At 49.8% G+C, this 22,727-nt stretch overlaps 1 protein-coding gene across 1 annotated transcript in view; it reads right to left on the bottom strand.

Annotated features, from left to right (window-relative positions):
* LOC119958083 (beta-1,4 N-acetylgalactosaminyltransferase 1-like) overlaps nucleotides 1-17,847 on the bottom strand; it is a 161,707-nt gene extending 143,860 nt beyond the window's left edge. The window contains exon 1 of the mRNA XM_038786310.1: nucleotides 17,690-17,847. Within this exon, the coding sequence (XP_038642238.1) occupies nucleotides 17,690-17,700 (11 nt within the window). The 5' untranslated portion in view covers nucleotides 17,701-17,847. The remainder of the gene's footprint in view (nucleotides 1-17,689) is intronic.
* Nucleotides 17,848-22,727: the final 4,880 nt, after the last annotated feature.

Raw genomic sequence — 22,727 nt, 5'->3', positions numbered from 1 at the left:
CATGATAAATTGCCCTTAGTGTTGGGTGGGGTTACTGGGTTATGGGGATAGGGTGGAGTTGTTGACCTTGGGTAGGCTGCTCTTTCCAAGAGCTGGTGCAGACTCGATGGGCCGAGTGGCCTCCTTCTGCACTGTGGATTCTCTATGATAATCTATGATTAATCGAAGATAAAGATTCGGCACAACATCGTGGGCCGAAGGGCCTGTTCTGTGCTGTATTTTTCTATGGTTCTAAAACCTTTCTCGTTAGATCGCATAGACCCAGAAATGGTCCCAGCAAAAAGGAGGCCTTCCCACCCCTCAAGGCTGTGCTGGCCCTCTTCAAGAGCAACGCAGCCAGCCCCACTCCCCTACTCTTTACCCAATATTTTTTCCAATTTCTTTTTGAAGGCCACAATCAAATTTGCCTCCAACAACCAAACTATGCAGGTCAGAGACCACTGCCAAACAACATTTGTTGGCTATTCCCTGTGGCAAGCTGAGCAGTATGAATGTATTTTATACACATATACAAAATATGTAGATAAGAGAATACGGATAAGAAAGGGCTAAAGGGATTAGAAAAGGCAATTGTACTCCTGGAGCTCGCTCCCTCTACAGCTCGTGTAGATTCTGCCCAATCTATTTATCACATGCTGAAAGGGGGGTCTTGTGGTGCAGTGGGTAGAGTCCCACATCTCCCCTCTGGATCAGAAGCTGTGGGTTCAAGTCCAACGCCAGGACTTGTCGGTCACAGATATGCGTTGATAACGTGGTTCAACGGGCTGATAATCATCCTGGGAATACTTCCCCACTATTCCCGAAAGGGAAAAAAAAGTAAGCATGTGTGTGAAGATAGAGAACATAGAACAAAGAAAAGTACAGCACAGGAACAGGCCCTTCGGCCCTCCAAGCCCGTGCCGACCATGCTGCCCGTCTAAACTAAAATCTCTACACTTCCGGGGTCCGTATCCCTCTATTCCCATTCTATTCATGTATTTGTCAAGATGCCCCTTAAACGTCACTATCGTCCCTGCTTCCACCACCTCCTCCGGCAGCGAATTCCAGGCACCCACTACCCTCTGTGTACAAAACTTGCCTCGTACATCTACTCTAAACCTTGCCCCTCGCACCTTAAACCTATGCCCCCTAGTAATTGACCCCTCCACCCTGGAAAAAAGCCTCTGACTATCACCCTGTCTATGCCCCTCATAATTTTGTAGACCTCTATCAGGTCACCCCTCAACCTCCGTCGTTCCAGTGAGAACAAACCGAGTTTATCCAACCTCTCCTCATAGCTAATGCCCTCCATACCAGGCAACATCCTGGTAAATCTCTTCTGCACCCTCTCTAAAGCCTCCACATCCTTCTGGTAGTGTGGCGACCAGAATTGAACAATATACTCCAAGTGTGGCCTAACCAAGGTTCTATACAGCTGCAACATGACTTGCCAATTCTTAAACTCAACATGGAGAATTTTGTACAAATACTGTCTGATCCACAAGTTCATGAAGAAAAACTACAGCACAGGAATCCTCCAATCGGCTATGGACCTGCTGGAGTGACGCTGACCTCGGAATGTCCTGGCTGCTTCCGATCATCTCCATCAGCTCCGGGTAACCCTGTTCCAGAGGCTCAGCATCAGGCTGGGGCCCAGCTGGCTCCTGGAACCCAGCAGCCCTCTGACTGCTGTCCAGCCTGGGGGTTCCTGCCTCCACCTGATGTACATCAGCAGCTGTGCACTGCTCAGCAGATTGAGCCCCAGAAGCCTGACCAATAACGTAGCCCACCGAGGTGTGCGTCGCTGCGCTGGTGGAGACGCATTGAATGTGGCATCCTCCGAGGTGGTCTCATGGGAGGCAGGGGAGCGGGCCGCCCCGGATGGGCCAGTGCCGTCGGCTGCAGGACCTGCAGGGCAATGAATACGTGGTCAGCGGGAGGGTTGGATCAGTCAGTTTGGTAAAACTGATGTGTGACGGTCCATCCGGGTGGGGCCTAGGGGATACTCACCTCTGCGGAGTGCGCCGACCTCCACATTGGTGACTGCTCGGTCCTCGGCCACCCCTGTCACCTCCAGGGCCCGTTCCTCAAAAGGTGGTGAGGATTCTTCTGTCCGGCACCCCTTCGCCAGTCTGGGCCCTCTCCCGGCGATTGTGGGAGAGCTTCTCCTGCGGAGACATAGAACATAGAACGATACAGCGCAGTACAGGCCCTTCGGCCCTCGATGTTGCACCGACATGGAAAAAAAATCTAAAGGCCATCTAACCTACACTATGCCCTTATCATCCATATGCTTATCCAATAAATTTTTAAATGCCCTCAATGTTGGCGAGTTCACTACTGTTGCAGGTAGGGCATTCCACGGCCTCACCACTCTTTGCGTAAAAAACCCACCTCTGACCTCTGTCCTATATCTATTACCCCTCAATTTAAGGCTATGTCCCCTCGTGCTAGCCACCTCCATCCGCGGGAGAAGGCTCTCGCTGTCCACCCTATCTAACCCTCTGATCATTTTGTATGCCTCTATTAAGTCACCTCTTAACCTTCTTCTCTCTAACGAAAACAACCTCAAGTCCATCAGCCTTTCCTCATAAGATTTTCCCTCCATACCAGGCAACATCCTGGTAAATCTCCTCTGCACCCGTTCCAAAGCTTCCACGTCCTTCCTATAATGAGGCGACCAGAACTGTACGCAATACTCCAAATGCGGCCGTACTAGAGTTTTGTACAACTGCAACATGACCTCATGGCTCCGGAACTCAATCCCTCTACCAATAAAAGCCAACACACCATAGGCCTTCTTCACAACCCTATCAACCTGGGTGGCAACTTTCAGGGATCTATGTACATGGACACCGAGATCCCTCTGCTCATCCACACTGCCAAGAATTTTACCATTAGCCAAATATTCCACATTTCTGTTATTCTTTCCAAAGTGAATCACCTCACACTTCTCCACATTAAACTCCATTTGCCACCTCTCAGCCCAGCTCTGCAGCTTATCTATGTCCCTCTGTAACCTGCAACATCCTTCCGCACTGTCTACAACTCCACCGACTTTAGTGTCGTCTGCAAATTTACTCACCCATCCTTCTGCGCCCTCCTCTAGGTCATTTATAAAAATGACAAACAGCAACGGCCCCAGAACAGATCCTTGTGGTACGCCACTCGTAACTGAACTCCATTCTGAACATTTCCCATCAACTACCACTCTCTGTCTTCTTTCAACTAGCCAATTTCTGATCCACATCTCTAAATCACCCTCAATCCCCAGCCTTCGTATTTTTTGCAATAGCCGACCGTGGGGAACCTTATCAAACGCTTTACTGAAATCCATATACACCACATCAACTGCTCTACCCTCGTCTACCTGTTCAGTCACCTTCTCAAAGAACTCGATAAGGTTTGTGAGGCATGACCTACCCTTCACAAAACCATGCTGACTGTCCCTAATCATATTATTCCTATCTAGATGATTATAAATCGTATCTTTTATAATCCTCTCCAAGACTTTACCCACCACAGACGTTAGGCTCACCGGCCTATAGTTACCGGGGTTATCTCTACTCCCCTTCTTGAACAAAGGGACCACATTTGCTATCCTCCAGTCCTCTGGCACTATTCCTGTAGCCAATGATGACCTAAAAATCAAAGCCAAAGGCTCAGCAATCTCTTCCCTGGCTTCCCAGAGAATCCTAGGATAAATCCCATCCGGCCCCGGGGACTTATCTATTTTCACCTTGTCCAGAATTGCCAACACTTCTTCCCTACGCACCTCAATGCCATCTATTCTAATAGCCTGGGTCTCAGCATTCTCCTCCACAATATTATCTTTTTCTTGAGTGAATACTGACGAAAAGTATTCATTTAGTATCTCGCTTATCTCCTCAGCCTCCACACACAACTTTCCACCACTGTCCTTGACTGGCCCTACTCTTACCCTAGTCATTCTTTTATTCCTGACATACCTATAGAAAGCTTTTGGGTTTTCCTTGATCCTACCTGCCAAAGACTTCTCATGTCCCCTCCTTGCTCGTCTCAGCTCTCTCTTTAGATCCTTCCTCGCTTCCTTGTAACTATCAAGCGCCCCAACTGAAACTTCATGCCTCATCTTCACATAGGCCTCCTTCTTCCTCTTAACAAGAGATTCCACTTCTTTGGTAAACCACGGTTCCCTCGCTCGACCCCTTCCTCCCTGCCTGACTGGTACGTACTTATCAAGAACATGCAATAGCTGTTCCTTGAACAAGCTCCACATATCCAGTGTGCCCAACCCTTGCAGCCTACTTCTCCAACCAACACATCCTAAGTCATGTCTAATGGCATCATAATTGCCCTTCCCCCAGCTATAACTCTTGCCCTGCGGGGTATACTTATCCCTTTCCATCACTAACGTAAAGGTCACCGAATTGTGGTCACTGTTTCCAAAGTGCTCACCTACCTCCAGATCTAACACCTGGCCTGGTTCATTACCCAAAACCAAATCCAATGTGGCCTCGCCTCTTGTTGGCCTGTCAACATATTGTGTCAGGAAACCCTCCTGCACACATTGTACAAAGAATGACCCATCTAATGTACTCGAACTATATCTTTTCCAGTCAATATTTGGAAAGTTAAAGTCTCCCATAACAACTACCCTGTTACTTTCGCTCTTTTCCAGAATCATCTTCGCCATCCTTTCCTCTACATCCCTAGAACTATTAGGTGGCCTATAGAAAACTCCCAACAGGGTGACCTCTAGGTCAATAAAGAGGTAATTAAAAACCTCTTTCAACAACAATTTTGTTATTCCTGCTCAGATCTCCCTGATCCGTATATGTATTTCCCCTCGGTTAGTGAGTCTGTGGTAAATACCACAATTTTGTTATATATTTGATTTCTAATCTTACTCTGAGCCTTGTAGGGAGATAGTTCTCACCAGCAGCATGTTCCCTACTTCACCAGCATTCCAAAAATAGTCACGGCTCGGTGGACTGCACTCTTGCCTCAGAGTCAGAAGGTTCAGGGTTCAATGCCAACTCCAGGAGATTCGAGCACAACAGGAGCAGGAGGCCATTCGGCCCTTCGAGCCTGCTTTACCATTCATTATGATCATGGCTGATCATCCAACTCAATAACCCAATCCCATTTTCCCCTTTGCCCTCAGCGCTATATCTTTTTTTTTAAATTTAGAGTACCCAATTCTTTATCCCCCAATTAAGGGCCAATCCACCTACCCTGCACTTCTTTGAGTTGTGGGGGCGAAACCCACGCAAACACGGGGAGAATGTGCAAACTCCACACGGACAGTGACCCAGAGCCGGGATCGAACCTGGGACCTCGGTGCTGTGAGTCAGCAGGGCTAACCCACTGCACCTCCATGCCGCCCAGAAGTGCTATGTCTAACTGCTTCTTGAAAACATAATGTTTTGGCCTCAACTACTTCCTGTGGTAATGAATTCCACAGGCCGACCACTCTCTGGGAGAAGAAATTTCTCCTCATCTCTGTCCGAAATGGTCTCCCCCGTATCCTCAGAGTGTGACCCCTGGTTCTGGACAGCCACCCCCCCCCCCCCCCCCCCCCCACACCATCGGGAACATCCTTCCTGCATCTACCCTTGTCCAGTCCTGTTAGAATTTTATTAGGTTTCTATGTGATTCCCCCCTCATTCTTCTGAACTCCAGTGAATACAATCCTAACCGATTCAATCTCTCCTCGTACGTCAGCCCCACCTTCCCTGAATCAGTCTGGTAAACCAAATCTAGGCTGCAACTCCAGCGCAGCATGAGGAAAACGCTGTGCTGACGGAGGTGAAATCTTTCGGATGAGGTCCGTGAAGGATCCGACTGCACTATTTTGAATAACAGGGCCGTCCTCCCTGCCGTCTTCTGCGTTTAAATTCTCATTTTGCAATGCAGACAAGTCACACAGTGCAGGGGTCGACATCACAGAGAGAGTTTGCTGATCGCAAACTGCTGCTGTTTCCGACATCGCCACGGTGACGACACATCCTGACGACTTCATTTGCTGCAGTGGGGCTTCCCAAGGTCTTGAAAGTTGCTACATAAATGCAGCCCTTCCTTTCACTGCTCCACTCCTCTGATCCATTCTGTCCCTCTGAAAAATATTGCGAAACTAATCTCTTCTAATTCTCCCCATTTGCAGGCAACTTTCTATCGGTGCAACTAAATTTGTATATCTCGAATGCCTAATCAAAATCTAAGCCTGAGCTGAAGAGTTTGAATGTGTTCCTGAATGTTGTGTTCAGAAGGTGAGGGCACTCATATTGGGGGATGGGCAGAGTGGAATACTTTCCCATTTTAGTGTCAGCAACAAGAATTCCCAGGTCAGTTATGACAGTTTGGCATTGTGTAAAACTCCTCCTGACCTGTTCCAACAGCAAGGGTGGCACAGTGGTTGGCACTGCTGCCTCAGCGCCAGGAACCCTGGTTCAATTCCAGCCTTGGGTGACTGTGTGGAGTTTGCACGTGTCTGCGTGGGTTTCTTCCGGGTGCTCCGGTTTCCTCCCACAGTCCAGAGACGTGCCGGTTAGGTGGATTGGCCATGCTAAATTGTCCCTTCGTGTCCAAAGATGTACAGGTTAGGTGGATTGGCCATGATAAATTGTCCCTTAGTGTCCAAAGATGTACAGGTTAGGTGGATTGGCCATGATAAATTGTCCCTTCGTGTCCAAAGATGTACAGGTTAGGTGGATTGGCCATGATAAATTGTCCCTTAGTGTCCAAAGATGTACAGGTTAGGTGGATTGGCCATGTTAAATTGTCCCTTAGTGTCCAAAGATGTACAGGTTAGGTGGATTGGCCATGTTAAATTGCCCCTTAGTGTCCAAAGATGTGCAGGTTAGGTGGATTGGCCATGTTAAATTGTCCCTTAGTGTCCAAAGATGTGCAGGTTAGGTGGATTGGCCATGCTAAATTGTCCCTTAGTGTCCAAAGATGTACAGGTTAGGTGGATTGGCCATGCTAAATTGCCCCTTAGTGTCCAAAGATGTACAGGTTAGGTGGATTGGCCATGCTAAATTGTCCCTTAGTGTCCAAAGATGTACAGGTTAGATGGATTGGCCATGCTAAATTGCCCCTTAGTGTCCAAAGATGTACAGGTTAGGTGGATTGGCCATGCTAAATTGTCCCTTAGTGTCCAAAGATGTACAAGCTAGGTGGATTGGCCATGTTAAATTGTCCCTTAGTGTCCAAAGATGTGCAGGTTAGGTGGATTGACCATGTTAAATTGTCCCTTAGTGTCCAAAGATGTGCAGGTTAGGTGGATTGGCCATGCTAAATTGTCCCTTAGTGTCCAAAGATGTACAGGTTAGGTGGATTGGCCATGCTAAATTGCCCCTTAGTGTCCAAAGATGTACAGGTTAGGTGGATTGGCCATGCTAAATTGTCCCTTAGTGTCCAAAGATGTACAAGCTAGGTGGATTGGCCATGTTAAATTGTCCCTTAGTGTCCAAAGCGTGGTGTTAATGGGTTACGGGGCTTGGGTGGAGGTGTGGGCTTAAGTAGGGTGCTCTTTCCGAGAGCCAGTGCAGACTCAATGGGCCGAATGGCCTCCTTCTGCACGGTAAAGTCTATGATTCTAACAACATGTCAAACTCTCAGCCTCACTGCACTTTAGGAAGGATGTGAGGATTCTCGAGAGGGTACGGAGGGAGATTTACCAGAACCATTCCAGGGATGAAGGGATTTTAGCTCCAAGGTTAGGGTTGGAGAAGCTGGGATTGTTCTCCTTGGAGTGAAGGAGATTGAGGGGAGATTTGATAGAGGTGAACAAGATTCCAACAGGTTTAGATGTTCCCATTGGCTGATGGTCCCAGGATTGCGGAGACACAGATTTAAGGATTTGGGTAGGAGATAGGGAGGGAGGGGGTGGCAGATATGAGAAAGAGCTTCTTTTTTTTATATATACACAGCGAGTGGTAACGACCTGGAACTCGCTGCCTACGAGGGAGCTGGAAGTAGAGACAATGGATGATTTCAAAAGGAGATTGGATGGGCGCTTGAGGGAACTCCATCAACAGATGTTTCCCCCCTCGTGCTGTCTCAGCAACAGGCACTCCAAAACATGCAGAGAAAGAAACAGAGAGAAGATCCCAATGATTTCAAACTCGTATTCATAACCAAACACGCACCAAGTCCCATTCACCTATCATGCCTGAACTCATGCACCTATGTTAGCTCCAAGTCCTGGCATAGCCTGCTGTTCTAATGCTCATCTTCAAATTCATTCATGTCCTCATTCCTCCCAATCTCTGCAAACTCAACAAACAACAAAGAAAATTACAGCACAGGAACAGGCCCTTCGGCCCTCCCAGCCTGCGCCGATCCAGGTCCTTTATCTAAACCTGTTGCCTATTTTCCAAGGATCTACTTCCCTCTGTTCCCCGCCCGTTCATATATCTGTCCAGATGCATCTTAAATGATGCTATCGTGCCCGCCTCTACCACCTCCGCTGGCAAAGCGTTCCAGGCACCCACCACCCTCTGCGTAAAAAACTTTCCACGCACATCTCCCTTACTCACTCTTCCAACTTCTTCCATCGGGCAGGAGATACAGAAGTCTGAGAACACGCACGAACAGACTCAAAAACAGCTTCTTCCCCACTGTCACCAGACTCCTAAATGACCCTCTTATTGACTGACCTCATTAACACTACACCCTGTATGCTTCACCCGATGCCAATGTTTATGTAGTTACATTGTTTATCTTGTGTTGCCCTATTATGTATTCTCATGTATTTTATTGTATTTTCTTGAATTTTGTTTAATTCCCTTTCTTCCATGTACTGAATGATCTGTTGAGCTGCTTGCAGAAAAATACTTTTCACTGTACCTTGGTACACGTGACAATAAACAAATCCAATCCAATCCAACCTTTCCCCCTCTCACCTTGAAATCGTGATCCCTTGTAATTGACACCCCCACCCTTGGAAAAAGCTTGTTGCTATCCACCCTGTCCATACCTCTCAATTTTGTAGACCTCAATCAGGTCCCCCCCTCAACCTCCGTCTTTCCAACAAAAACAATCCTAATCTACTCAACCTTTCTTCATAACTAGCACCCCCCATGCCAGGCAACATCCTGGTGAACCTCCTCTGCACCCTCTCTAAAGCATCCACATCCTTCTGGTAATGTGGCGACCAGAACTGCATTCAGTATTCCAAATACTGGCCTAACCAAAGTCCTATACAACTGTAACATGACCTGCCGACTCTTATACTCAATACCCCATCCGATGAAGGCAAGCATGCTTTATGCCTTCTTGACCACTCTATCAACTTGCGTTGCCACCTTCAGGGTACAATGGACCTGAACTCCCAGATCTCTCTGTACATCAATTTTCCCCAGGACTCTTCCATTGACCGTATAGTCTGCTCTTGAATTAGAATTTCCAAAATGCATCACCTCGCATTTGCCTGGATTGAACTCCATCTGCCATTTCTCTGCCCAACTCTCCAATCTATCTATATTTTGCTGTATTCTCTGACAGTCCTCCTCGCTATCTGCAACTCCACCAATCTTAGTATCATCTGCAAACTTGCTAATCAGACCACCTATACCTTCGTCCAGATCATTTATGTATATCACAAACAACAGTGGTCCAAGCACAGATCCCTGTGGAACACCACTAGTCACCTTTCTCCATTTTGTGACACTCCATTCCACTACTACTCTCTGTCTCCTGTTGCCCAGCCAGTTCTTTATCAATCAAGCTAGTACACCCTGAACCCCATACGACTTCACTTTTCCCATCAACCTGCCATGGGAAACTTTATCAAACGCTTTACTGAAGTCCATGTATATGACATCTACAGCCCTTCCCTCATCAATTAACTTTGTCACTTCCTCAAAGAATTTGATTAGGTTTGTAAGACATGACCTTCCCTGCACAAAACCATGCTGCCTATCACTGATATGTCTATTTTCTTCTCCAACAGTTTGCCTACCACTGACGTCAAGCTCACAGGTCTATAATTCCCTGGATTATCCCTGGTATCCTTCTTAAACAAAGGGACAACATTAGCAATTCTCCAGTCCTCCTTATGCCAACATGACCGAGAGTATTTAAACATCCATCCCTAGCCTCAACATCCGTCTTGTCCCTCTCCTCGGTGAATACCGATGCAAAGTACACATTAAGAATCTCACTAATTTCCTCTGACTCCACGCATAAATTCCCTCTTTTGGCTTTGAGTGGGCCAATCCTTTCTCTAGTTACCCTCTTGCTCCTTACATACGAATAAAAGGCTTTGGGAGTTTCCTTAACCCTGTTAGCCAAAGATATTTCATGACCCCTTTTAGCCCTCTTTATTGCATGTTTGAGATTTGTCCTACTTTCCCGATATTTCTCCAAAGCTTCATCAGTTTTGAGTCGCCTTGATCTTATGTATGCTTCCTTTTTCATCTTAGCTAGTCTCACAATTCCACCCGTCATCCATGGTTCCCTAATCTTGCCATTTCTATCTCTCATTTTCACAGGGACATGTTTGTCCTGCACTCTAATCAACCTTTCCTTAAAAGACTCCCACTTTTCAAATGTGGATTTAACCTTAAACAGCTGCTCCCAATCCACATTCCCTAGCTCCTGCCAAATTTTGTTATACTTGGCCTTTCCCCAATATAGCACTCTTCCTTTAGGACCACTCTCGTCTTTGTCCATGAGTATTCTAAAACTTATGGAATTGTGATCGCTATTCCCAAAGTAATCACCGACTGAAACTTCAACCACCTGGCCGGGATCATTCCCCAATACCAGCTCCAGTATGACCCCTTCCCGGGTTGGACTATTTACATACTGCTCTAAAAAACTCTCCTGGATGCTCCTTACAAATTCTGCTCCATCTACGCCTCCAACACTACACGACTCCCATTCAATGTTGGGGAAGTTAAAACTCCCATCATGACAACCCTATTGGTCCTACATTTTTCTATAATCTGTCTACATATTTGTACCTCTACTTCATGCTTGCTTTTGGGAGGCCTGTAATAAAGTCCCAACAATGTTACTGCACCCTTCCTATTTCTTAGCTCTACCCATATTGCCTCAGTGCTCGAATCCTCCATAGTGCCCTCCTTAATCACAGCTGTGATATCATCTCTGACCAGTAATGCAACTCCTCCACCCCTTTTACCTCCCTCTCTATCCCTCCTGAAGCATATATACCCTGTGATATTTAGTTGCCAGTCTTGCCCTTCCCTCAACCAAGTCTCAGTAATACCAATATCATATTCCCAGGTACTAATCCAAGCCCTAAATTCATCTGCCTTACCTGCTACACTTCTCGCATTAAAACAAATGCACCTCAGGCCACCTTTGCGTTCATCATCTCTTCCCTGTCTACTCTGCCCCTTAGTCACATTGAGTTTATTGTCTCGTACCTTACTGGCTTTAGTTGCTGCCTCTTTACTGACATCTAACTTCCTAATCTGGTTCCCATCCCCCTGCCACATTAGTTCAAAACCTCCTCAACAGTGTTAGCAAAAGCACCCCTTAGTACATTGGTTCCAGTCCTGCCCAGGTGTAGACCATCCGATTTGTAATGGTCCCACCGCCCCCAAAACCGGTTCCAATGTCCCAAAAATCTGAACCCCTCCCTCCTGCACTATCTCTCAAGCCACGTATTCATTCTGACTATTCTTGAATTTCTACTCTGACTGTCCCGTGGCACTGGTAGCAATCCTGAGATTACTACCTTTGAGGTCCTACTTTTTAACTTATCTCCTAACTCCCTAAATTCTGATTGTTGGACCTCATCCTTTTTTTTTTTTAAACCTATATCGTTGGTGCCTATATGCACCACGACAACTGGCTGTTCACCCTCCCCCTTTAGTATGTCCTGCAGCCGATCGGAGACATCCCTGACCCGTGCATTCGGGAGGCAACATACCATTCGGGAGTCTCGTTTTCGACCACGGAAACGCCTGTCTACTCCCCTTACAATTGAATCCCCTATGACTATAGCCCTGCCAGTCTTTTTCCTACTCTTCTGTGCAGCAGAGCTAGACACGGTGCCATGAGCCTGGCTACTACTGCCTTCCCCTGGTGAGTCATCTCCCCCAACAGTATCCAAAGGTATACCTGTTTTGGAGGGAGATGACCGCAGGGGACACCTGCACTGCCTTCCTGCTCTTTCTCTGCCTTTTGGTCACCCATTCCCTGTCTCCATCACCAATCCTAATCTGCGGTGTGACCAACTCACTGAACGTGCTATCCACGGCCTCCTCAGCATCGCGGATGCTCCAAAGTGAGTCTATCCGCAGCTCCAGAGCCGCCATGCGGTCTAACAGGAGCTGCAGCTGGTCACACTTCCAGCACATGAAGGAGTCAGGGGCATCGGCCGCGTCCCTGAACTCCCACATTGAGCACGAGGAGCATAACACGGGTCTGGGGTCTCCTGCCATTTTTACACTTTTTACTTTAACTGATTACAAATATAATATCAAATATAATATCAAATAATGAATAAGTGAAAGGAATAAGGATTTTACTTCCCATCACAATACTCACCAACACATGAAGAGTTACATTTCTCCCAGCGACTGCTAATTGGAGCACTTTCCTTGCCAGCCAATCAGGTCACTGCTTTGCTGTGATGTCACTCTTCAAGGTAAGTTTTTTTAAAGAGGTAAACTTACCTTCCCGACAGACCCCTGGCCACGGCTCCCGCCCTTCCCGACAGACCCCTGGCCACTGCTCCCGCCCTTCCCGACAGACCCCTGGCCACTGCTCCCGCCCTTCCCGACAGACCCCTGGCCACGGCTCCCGCCCTTCCCGACAGACCCCTGGCCACTGCTCCCGCCCTTCCCGACAGACCCCTGGCCACGGCTCCCGCCCTTCCCGACAGACCCCTGGCCACTGCTCCCGCCCTTCCCGACAGACCCCTGGCCACTGCTCCCGCCCTTCCCGACAGACCCCTGGCCACTGCTCCCGCCCTTCCCGACAGACCCCTGGCCACTGCTCCCGCCCTTCCCGACAGACCCCTGCTCCCGCCCTTCCCGACAGACCCCTGGCCACTGCTCCCGCCCTTCCCGACAGACCCCTGGCCACTGCTCCCGCCCTTCCCGACAGACCCCTGGCCACTGCTCCCGCCCTTCCCGACAGACCCCTGCTCCCGCCCTTCCCGACAGACCCCTGGCCACTGCTCCCGCCCTTCCCGACAGACCCCTGGCCACTGCTCCCGCCCTTCCCGACAGACCCCTGGCCACTGCTCCCGCCCTTCCCGACAGACCCCTGGCCACTGCTCCCGCCCTTCCCGACAGACCCCTGGCCACTGCTCCCGCCCTTCCCGACAGACCCCTGGCCACTGCTCCCGCCCTTCCCGACAGACCCCTGGCCACTGCTCCCGCCCTTCCCGACAGACCCCTGGCCACTGCTCCCGCCCTTCCCGACAGACCCCTGGCCACTGCTCCCGCCCTTCCCGACAGACCCCTGGCCACTGCTCCCGCCCTTCCCGACAGACCCCTGGCCACTGCTCCCGCCCTTCCCGACAGACCCCTGGCCACTGCTCCCGCCCTTCCCGACAGACCCCTGGCCACTGCTCCCGCCCTTCCCGACAGACCCCTGGCCACTGCTCCCGCCCTTCCCGACAGACCCCTGGCCACTGCTCCCGCCCTTCCCGACAGACCCCTGGCCACTGCTCCCGCCCTTCCCGACAGACCCCTGGCCACTGCTCCCGCCCTTCCCGACAGACCCCTGGCCACTGCTCCCGCCCTTCCCGACAGACCCCTGGCCACTGCTCCCGCCCTTCCCGACAGACCCCTGGCCACTGCTCCCGCCCTTCCCGACAGACCCCTGGCCACTGCTCCCGCCCTTCCCGACAGACCCCTGGCCACTGCTCCCGCCCTTCCCGACAGACCCCTGGCCACTGCTCCCGCCCTTCCCGACAGACCCCTGGCCACTGCTCCCGCCCTTCCCGACAGACCCCTGGCCACTGCTCCCGCCCTTCCCGACAGACCCCTGGCCACTGCTCCCGCCCTTCCCGACAGACCCCTGGCCACTGCTCCCGCCCTTCCCGACAGACCCCTGGCCACTGCTCCCGCCCTTCCCGACAGACCCCTGGCCACTGCTCCCGCCCTTCCCGACAGACCCCTGGCCACTGCTCCCGCCCTTCCCGACAGACCCCTGGCCACTGCTCCCGCCCTTCCCGACAGACCCCTGGCCACTGCTCCCGCCCTTCCCGACAGACCCCTGGCCACTGCTCCCGCCGAAAATCTGAAGCTATAACTTGCGGATAAAAGAAAAGAAAGAGCTTACCTGATATTCACTCACCCCCTTAGGTTAGAGGAGGTGGAAGGGTGGGGGACACTACAAGTGTAGTGTCTCGGGTTTAGCAACCGCCCAACTTAAATACAGGTAAAAATAAAACATTTATGCACCTACCCCATTCCCAAGCTGCACTCCGGCTCCCTCTCTCCCGCTCCTGGAAATGAAGGCCGCTGGAACCTGGGGGTAACCCCTCCCCATGATCTCAGCACTCCTCCAATTCCAGTATCTTGAGCATTTCCAATTGTTTTAAAACGCTCTGCTGGCTCTACCCAGTAGGTGGAGTATAAATGTGTGTGCTCCCCGTACAGCAGCCATTTCAGCAGCTGCTGTCGGAGGCCACACATCTCAGTGCAATAAAGCCTCGATTACATCCTACTCTCGTCTGAAATCTGCCGACCACCAGCTCGCCATCCGTAAGGCGGACCGCTCATACACTGCGTTCGAAGCACAAGGCCGCCTTTACCACTTTTTTAGGGTCCCCTTCGGCGTCACCAATGGGGTCTCGGTCTTCCATCGGGAGATGGACCGAATGGTTGACCGGTACGGGCTGCGGGCCACTTTCCCACACCTGGACGTCACCACCTGCGGCCACGACCAGGAGGACCACGACGCCAACCTTGCCAAATTTCTCTGCACCGCCACTCTCCTCAACCTCACCTACAATAAGGAGAAGCGAGTGTTCAGCACGAACCGCTTAGCCATCCTCGGCTATGTGGTCCAGAACGGAGTTCTGGGGCCCGACCCCGATCACATGCGCCCCCTCATGGAATTCCCCCTCTCCCACTGCCCCAAGGCCCTCAAACGATGCCTGGGGTTCTTTTCGTATTACGCCCAGTGGGTCCCAAACTACGCGGACAAGGCCCGCCCACTAATCCAATCGACCGTTTTCCCCCTGACAGCCGAGGCTCACCAGGCCTTCGACCGTATCAAGGCCAACATCGCCAAGGCTGCGATGCACGCGGTCGACGAGACTCTCCCCTTCAAAGTCAAGAGTGATGTATCAGACGTCGCTCTGGCCGCCACCCTCAACCAGGCAGGCAGGCCCGTGGTATTCTTTTCCCGCACCCTCCATGCCTCCGAAATTCGGCACTCCTCCGTCGAAAAGGAGGCCCAAGCTATCGTTGAAGCTGTGCAGCATTGGAGTCATTACCTGGCCGGCAGGAGATTCACTCTCCTCACTGACCAACGGTCGGTTGCCTTCATGTTTATCAACACACAGCGGGGCAAGATCAAAAACAATAAAATCTTGAGGTGGAGGATCGAGCTCTCCACCTACAACTACGAGATTTTGTATCGCCCCGGTAAGCTCAACGAGCCCCCCGATGTCCTATCCCGAGGTACATGTGCCAGGGCACAAGTGGACCGACTCCGGACCCTACACGACAATCTCTGTCACCCAGGGGTTACCCGTTTTTACCACTTCATTAAGGCCCGCAAGCTGCCCTACTCCATCGAGGAAGGCAGGGCTATCACCAGAGACTGCCAGGTCTGTGCGGAGTGTAAACCGCACTTCTACCGGCCAGACCATGCGTGCCTGGTGAAGGCCTCCCGCTCCTTTGAACGCCTCAGCCTGGACTTCAAAGGGCCCCTCCCCTCCACCGACCGCAACACGTACTTCCTCAGTGTGGTCGATGAATATTCCAGATTCCCCTTCGCCATCCCATGCCCTGACATGACGTCTGCCACCATCATTAAAGCCCTCAACACCATCTTCGCTCTGTTCGGTTTCACCGCCTACGTCCACAGCGACCGGGGATCCTCATTTATGAGCGATGAGCTGCATCAGTTCCTGCTCAGCAGGGGTATCGCCTCCAGCAGGACGACCAGCTACAACCCCCGGGGAAACGGGCAGGTGGAGAGGGAGAATGGGACGGTCTGGAGGGCCGTCCAGCTGGCCCTACGGTTCAGAAATCTCCTGGCATCCCGTTGGCAGGAGGTCCTCCCCGACGCCCTTCACGCCATTCGGTCGCTCCTGTGCACCGCGACTAACGAAACCCCCCATGAACGTCTCTTTGCCTTCCCCAGGAAGTCCTCCTCCGGGGTATCGCTCCCAACGTGGCTGGCAGCTCCAGGGCCCGTTTGCCTCCGTAGGTACGTGCGACTCCACAAGGCGGACCCATTGGTTGAGAGGGTACTCCACGCCAACCCGCAGTGCGCTTACGTAGCGTACCCCGACGGCCGCCAAGACACAGTCACCCTCAGGGACCTGGCACTAGCTGTTTCCACACCCCCCCCCCCACATGTGCAAACTCAGTGAAACAGGGCCGGGATCGAACCCGGGTCCTCAGCGCCGCAGTCCCAGTGCTAACCACTGTGCCACCCAAGTATTCCTAGCTTGGGTCACTGTCTGTGCGGAGTCTGCACGTTCTCCCCGTTTCTGCGTGGGTTGCCTCCGGGTGCTCCGGTTTCCTCCCACAAGTCCCGAAAGACGTGCTGTTAGGTGAATTGGACATTCTGAATTCTCCCTTTGTGACCCGAACAGGCGCCGGAATGTGGAGACTAGGGGCTTTTCACAGTAACTTCATTGCAGTGTTAACAATAAAGATTATGAAAAGACTTCCCTTCCTCAATCAATCAATCAATCTCTCTTCCCTCCTGCTAAAATGCTATGCTGGCCATGAAAGGCGCTATAGAAATGCAAGTCTTTTTTTTAATCCCACCCCTCAAACCTACCTTAAATGGCTCAAATATCTGTCCAGGAATTTCTATGAAAGACACTGGGACACATTGAAAGGTGCAAAATGATTTTTCGAAAGAGTCAGAGGGGATTTTGTTTTGGGGAAGGGGGGGGGGGGGGTGATTTTCACTGTTCGCTCAGTGTAGTTCTGACCAATGGCACATTCCAACAGGAAGCTTAATGAAAATCACAAGCATCTCTTTAACTTTCCATTCTCAACATGCAGCCGTCATGTTGGCACGTGATGATAATGCAGACTACAGCAGTCCACCCACTTCCAAATCATTATTAATTGAAATTTTGAGAAATCTGAGCTGTGCGAAGATTTAAAATCATCACTGCTCTTTCTAAATAAACAATGAGGACAGGGGGCTGGGCAATGCAATGCGACCCATTGAAGCTTTGAAATATACATAGATACACACTGCACTGTGTTGCAATCTCACAATAGATCAGTAATCACATATAGAGCGTTCTGCCGAGGGGATGACGGATTTCCACTTACCTTTCCCACTGAATGAAACGTCCAATGCTGCAAAGCCACACACACACAAAAAAAAATAATTGTGGGGTGTGTGATTTTCTTTAAAATTCTATTGTCCCACCGTTTTTTTTTGCAACAAATATAACAGCACCAGAACAAAACAAAAGGGATGGGGGGTGCGGATTTCAAATGGGACTCTCTTATCACGGATGACATTCCAGAATGAGAAAGAGGTGACAGACCTGCTATTTCCAAACACAAAATCGCCCAGGCATTTGTCCTACCTGTTAAGCATTCAAATACATGTCTCTCCCACCCTCTCTCTCTCTCATTAAATGGACGGATTCATTTCACATTCTGATTTCTGTTCAGCTTCCCCCAATCTCTCCCGGTCAAGGATAATGCGGCTGCTGCTTTCTGAAACCTTCAATCCACTCCCCCCAGTGAGATGGTGCAGAATAGCAGAGACCAGAAGGGGGGGGGGGGGGGAGGGAACGCACCCAATACGTTGAAAGAGGACCAAAATCCCAGTTAATGACTTCCAAGTCTTATTAATTAGCGAGTGACTTTAATAAACGATAATGAATGGATTCCCGAGCAGAGTACAGTGATTTTAGTCAATATTTCTGTTTTTATTCCCTTTTCTAATTCAGCTATCAGTATGCTCCTTCCCCACATGGTGGTCAATTAGAAGGAACTGCTTCCATGGACAGTGCCAGAGGACACAGATTAAAGTTAATTAGCAAAAGGTCAGAATTCTTAATATATATATATATATATAAACACAGAGTGGGCAGCGCAGTGGTTAGCACTGTTGCCTCATGGGGCTGGTTTAGCACAGGGCTAAATAGCTGGCTTTGAAAGCAGACCAAGCAGGCCAGCAGCACGGTTCGATTCCCGTAACAGCCTCCCCGAACAGGCGCCGGAATGTGGCGACTAGGGGCTTTTCACAGTAACTTCATTCGAAGCCTACTTGTGACAATAAGCGATTTTTCATTTCATTTTCATTTTATTTTGTTTCATTTAATTTCACAGCTCCAGGGTCCCAGGTTTGATTCCTTTCTGGGTCACTGTGTGGAGTCTGCACGTTCTCCCCGTGTGTGTGTGCGTGGGTTTCCTCCGGGTGCTCCGGTTTCCTCCCACAGTCCAAAGATGTGCGGGTTAGGTGGAGTGGCCATGCTAAATTACCCTTAGTGTGCAGGGTTACAAGGATAGGGCGGAGGAGTGAGTCGAGGTAGTGTGCTCTTTCAAAGGGCCAATGCTGACTCGATGGGCTGAATGGCCACTTTCTGCATTGTAGGGACTCTCTGAATGGAAGGGTATGGAAAAAGGCAGGACAGTGGACTGAGTCCAGGTGCCGGAATGTGGTGACTAGGGGCTTTTCACAGTAACTTCATTGCAGTGTTAATGTAAGCCTGCTTGTGACAATAAAGATTATTATTATTAGTCAGTGTTGGATCAGCCATGAGGGGCTGTTTAGCACACTGGGCTAAATCGCTGGCTTTGAAAGCAGGCCAGCAGCACAGTTCGATTCCCGTACCAGCCTCCCCGGACAGGCGCCGGTATGTGGCGACTCGGGGCTTTTCACAGTAACTTCATTTGAAGCCTACTCGTGACAATAAGCGATTTTCATTTCATTTCATTTTCATCTTATTAAATGGCGGAGCAGGATGGAAGGGCTGAATGGTCTCTTCATGTTCCTGTCACTTATGGTGCTTGGATTGAAGTCTCCCAGCTTAAACTCATCGACACTGCACACTCAAATCATAGGGCTGTTTAAAGTCAAGTATGTGTTTCCTTCCATTTACTTTCATGTATTGTTATTCAGATATGGGGGTAGGGGAAGGGGGGAGCTCAGCAATTGAAGGCGGGAGATCATGTGATGAAACCTCCAGGAATATGTCCGACCTGAGTCGGGAACTAGATCAGAGCACCGTCACATCCAAGCTTGGGCCCTCCAGATTCTCAATACGGATACTTCCTGTACGGTGAGTTGATGCGACGCGAGGAAAAGGTTAGCGGAGGGAGTGCTGCAGGGATAGAGAAAGTGGAATTGTGCGATGGTGCATGAGGGAGTGGCTGTGAAACGCTTCAAACTGAGGCCACCAGTCTAGAAGGTCTGCTGGCTGTCTGGGAAGAGGGACAATGGCGTTCCCCATCTCCGGACACCTCAACACTACATTTCATCTGTGTCCCATGGTGACTGACTCGTGGGGCTTTGACAAAGAGTCATCCAGACTCAAAATGTTCACTCCCTTCTCGCTTCACAGATGCTGTTTGGCCTGCTGAGATTTCTCAGCAATTTTTCTGATGAAATGTATTCCTGGAGATTTTATCACAGGAATCTCCCCAGCCATTAGTCGGCCAACATGCCCAACCTTGTGGCCTTCATAGATCATAGAATTTACAGTGCAGAAGGAGGCCATTCGGCCCATCGAGTCTGCACCGGCTCCTGGAAAGAGCACCCTACCCAAGGGTAATACCTCACGGTAGCATGGTGGTTAGCATCAATGCTTCACAGCTCCAGGGTCCCAGGTTCGATTCCCGGCTGGGTCACTGTCTGTGTGGAGTCTGCACGTCCTCCCCGTGTGTGCGTGGGTTTCCTCCGGGTGCTCCGGTTTCCTCCCACAGTCCAAAGATGTGCGGGTTAGGTGGATTGGCCATGCTAAATTGCCCGTAGTGTAAGGTTAATGGGGGGATTGTTGGGTTACGGGTATACGGGTTACGTGGGTTTAAGTAGGGTGATCATTGCTCGGCACAACATCGAAGGCCGAAGGGCCTGTTCTGTGCTGTACTGTTCTATCTATCTATCTACCTCCACCCTATCCCCATAACCCAGTAACTCCACCCAACACTAAGGGCAATTTTAGACACTAAGGGCAATTTATCATGTCCAATCCACCTAACTTGCACATCTTTGGACTGTGGGAGGAAACCGGAGCACCCGGAGGAAACCCACGCAGACACGGGGAGGATGTGCAGACTCCGCACAGACAGTGACCCAAGCTGGAATCGAACCTGGGACCCTGGAGCTGTGAAGTGATTGTGCTATCCACAATGCTGCCGTGCTGTCCCTACACCAATTGAAAAGCAAAACAACTCAGGGCCCAATTGGATGATGCTCGACAACAGCCAAACAGCCATTTTGCTCTCCATTTCCAATACTTCTACATCTGGTAAAGGGAAATGTGCAAAGAAAATGACAGACTTTGTTTATGCCCCGATGACCTTTCTCCAGGGTTACACATAGCGTCAATTCCTCTCGACTCCAGGCCAGTCCGATCTGGATTCACCGTGTTGGAGAATCAGCCAGAGAGTTGCCATCACATCAAATGTCAACGCAAAAGCAAAATACCATTGGATGGCAGAAATCCAAAATAAACATTTTGAAAATGCTGGAAACACTCGGCAAGACCGGAAGCATCTGCGGAGGGATGGACAGAGTTCAGCTTTCAGATCAAATAATCTTTCATCAGTCATTCTGACGAAAGGTCATTGGTAATCTGAAGCATTATCTCTTGTTTCTCTCGCTGTGGAATATCAATATCCTTGCCGCCTGTTCACACAGGGAAGGCACTGTCTTGTCACTGGACCAGTAAGCCAGAGAGCCAGAGTCAGGCTCCGGGGAACCTGGTTCGATACCCCCCCACTGCAGACGGTGAAATTTGAATTCAATAGAAATCTAGAATTAAAAGTATAACGATGACCATTGTCGATTGTCGTAAAAACCCATCTGGTACACTAATGTCCTTTAGGGAAGGAAATCTGCCGTCCTTACCCGGTCTGGCCTACATGTGACTCCAGACCCACAGCAATGTGTTTGTGGACAATAAATGCAGGCAGAGCATCACATGAACGAATAAAAAAAATCATATGGATCACATTGCTAGATGGAGCATCAGGACTAGACTTCTCCACCATACCACTCCTTCCCAACAACGGCGTCTCTAATCCTCCCTGGCCTCCTCAGGCCATTGAATCCAGTCCAGGAGTTCACATAGATCAAGTACTATCTGTAAAGATCTTTGATGCAACCTCTAACCCAGTCAAGAAACCTCCCAGAGGGTGATGGAGTGATTCAGCAGTAGGCAACATCTTCCAGAGGCTCATTTGTGGTCTGAGAAAAGAAGAATCGGTTTATATTCAGTCTGTTCCTACTCTTCCACAGTACTGCTATAGAATCATGGTATCCCTACAGTGCAGAAGGAGGCCATTTGGCCCATTGAGTCGGCACTGAGGCTCTGAAAGAGCGCCTTACCTAGGCCCATGCCCTCACCCGATCCCCATAACCCCAGCTAACCTTTTGACACTAAGGGACAATTTATCATGGCCAATCCACCTAACCTGCACATCTTTGGACACTAAGGGACAATTTATCATGGCCAATCCACCTAACCTGTACATCTTTGGACACTAAGGGACAATTTATCATGGCCAATCCACCTAACCTGTACATCTTTGGACACTAAGGGACAATTTATCATGGCCAATCCACCGAACCTGTACATCTTTGGACACTAAGGAACAATTTAGCATGGCCAATCCACCTAACCTGTACATCTTTGGGCACTAACGGACAATTTAGCATGGCCAATCCACCTAACCTGTACATCTTTGGACACTAAGGGACAATTTAACACGGCCAATCCACCTAACCTGCACATCTTTGGACACTAAGGGGCAATTTAACATGGCCAATCCACCTAACCTGGTACATCTTTGGACACTAAGGGACAATTTATCATGGCCAATCCACCTAACCTGCACATCTTTGGACACTAAGGTACAATTTAACACGGCCAATCCACCTAACCTGTACATCTTTGGACACTAAGGGACAATTTATCATGGCCAATCCACCTAACCTGTACATCTTTGGACACTAAGGGACAATTTATCATGGCCAATCCACCTAACCTGTACATCTTTGGACACTAAGGGACAATTTATCATGGCCAATCCACCTAACCTGTACATCTTTGGACACTAAGGGACAATTTATCATGGCCAATCCACCTAACCTGCACATCTTTGGACACTAAGGGACAATTTAACATGGCCAATCCATCTAACCTGTACATCTTTGGACACTAAGGGACAATTTAACACGGCCAATCCACCTAACCTGCACATCTTTGGACACTAAGCGGCAATTTAACACGGCCAATCCACCTAACCTGCACATCTTTGGACACTAAGGGACAATTTAGCATGGCCAATCCACCTAACCTGCACATCTTTGGACACTAAGGGACAATTTATCATGGCCAATCCACCTAACCTGTACATCTTTGGACACTAAGGGACAATTTAGCATGGCCA

Source organism: Scyliorhinus canicula, chromosome 28 (assembly GCF_902713615.1).
Source record: "Scyliorhinus canicula chromosome 28, sScyCan1.1, whole genome shotgun sequence".
NCBI lineage: Eukaryota > Metazoa > Chordata > Chondrichthyes > Carcharhiniformes > Scyliorhinidae > Scyliorhinus > Scyliorhinus canicula.
Note: the sequence above shows the minus strand (reverse complement) of the source record. Positions and strands in the feature narration are given on the sequence as shown.